The 1,360-nt window shown below is 38.8% G+C and overlaps 1 protein-coding gene across 1 annotated transcript in view; it reads left to right on the plus strand.

Moving 5' to 3' along the window:
- Positions 1 to 1,360, plus strand: part of LOC106012685 — a 12,851-nt gene that overhangs the window by 4,013 nt on the left and 7,478 nt on the right. Inside the window, exon 5 of the mRNA XM_035971560.1 lies at positions 558 to 743. Within this exon, the coding sequence (XP_035827453.1) occupies positions 558 to 743 (186 nt within the window). The remainder of the gene's footprint in view (positions 1 to 557; positions 744 to 1,360) is intronic.

The following is a 1,360-nucleotide window of genomic DNA, read 5'->3' on the forward strand; positions in this document are numbered from 1 at the left end:
CCCACCCCCTGTTTATTCCTACCCCCCCCCTTTTTTTCTTTTAAATTCGATATCTTAGAGTAAAGAGCAGTTTTCGAGTAATGATTACAATAATTATTAGCACATATCCACGCCCTGCTGGATACTCTATGCACTTTTCAATTATTAATACCCCGGAAGACCTCAGGTATGACAAAAACATATTCTCGGGTTCCCTAGAATATACAGTGGAAGCAGTGGGTTACACACACTAAAACTCCTAGAGACTATATTGCAAGATTGTTCACTGTCAATAGCCGTGTACCCATTTCCACATGGGTAAAACAATGAAAATTCTTGAAGAGTGCCTTTCCCAAGGATGTAATGTCGAGCCTCTGACGGAATTCAAACACACAACTTTACTCTGATATTTTCTTCATCTCCGAGTAAATACTTTATAAACATATCGAAAATCTAAAAGTGTTCAATTTTTAAATCTTTTACTTATAAGTTTTGTTTGTTCAAGTGAGTGAACTGATTCAATTGTTTTACTAAAAGCGAAATTCCCAAAAGTGTTGATGGATCCCTTTTTCTCCCAGATTGGGTACTGGCGTTTCTCGCATGCGTTTGTGAGGGGTAACTGGAGTAATGAGGCAGCAAGCACCTTCTCTCTCATGTCCAAGTCATGCCATGACATAGACCTCATTAACCACTGGATGTCCCCTCATCGCTGTCGGCGTGTGTCTTCGTTCGGGAAGCTGTCACACTTTACAAAGGAAAATAAGGTGAACATGGAATTGGTACATACATGATAAATACGGAATGAAACATGCATCAGAAGAATAACAATGAATAAACAATATTATGTGAAGCGTGCAGACAAAATGAGTTACTTCTTGGATTCAAGCCTTATGGAAATAGATACATCACGCTATTGGGCGAAGTTTCAACAATTTATAAGTATGGAATAATAAAAGGATCGTTATACAAAAAGAATGTGGCATCAATAGAAAATCTACTAATCTGACCCTATAGTGTCGACGTTTGGCCAAATTTCCGTTTGTGGATTGCGAGAAGTAACTCATTTTGTCAGCACGCTTCAGCAAACATGCCATTGCTGTTTGTCACTGTGCAGCGTCCTGATGTTTTTTTTTTTAAAAAAAAATTGAATTGGGGTTATCGTGTCTTGCTCAAGGTCACACCCAGTGACCACCTTTCTAAACCCAGTGTCATCAACATTTGCTTGACTTTTTTAAAAAATTCTGAACTCACAACTGACTGGCCACTGTTCAGTACTTAAAAGTAAAATTTGGATGACCTGCATTTTTTATGACAACGGGAGTTTTCAGTACAGAATTTCCCTCTGAAGTCCCATTCTCATTAGCCTCCCACCACCTCCTCC

Source organism: Aplysia californica, unplaced genomic scaffold, assembly GCF_000002075.1.
Source record: "Aplysia californica isolate F4 #8 unplaced genomic scaffold, AplCal3.0 scaffold00461, whole genome shotgun sequence".
Classification (NCBI taxonomy): domain Eukaryota; kingdom Metazoa; phylum Mollusca; class Gastropoda; order Aplysiida; family Aplysiidae; genus Aplysia; species Aplysia californica.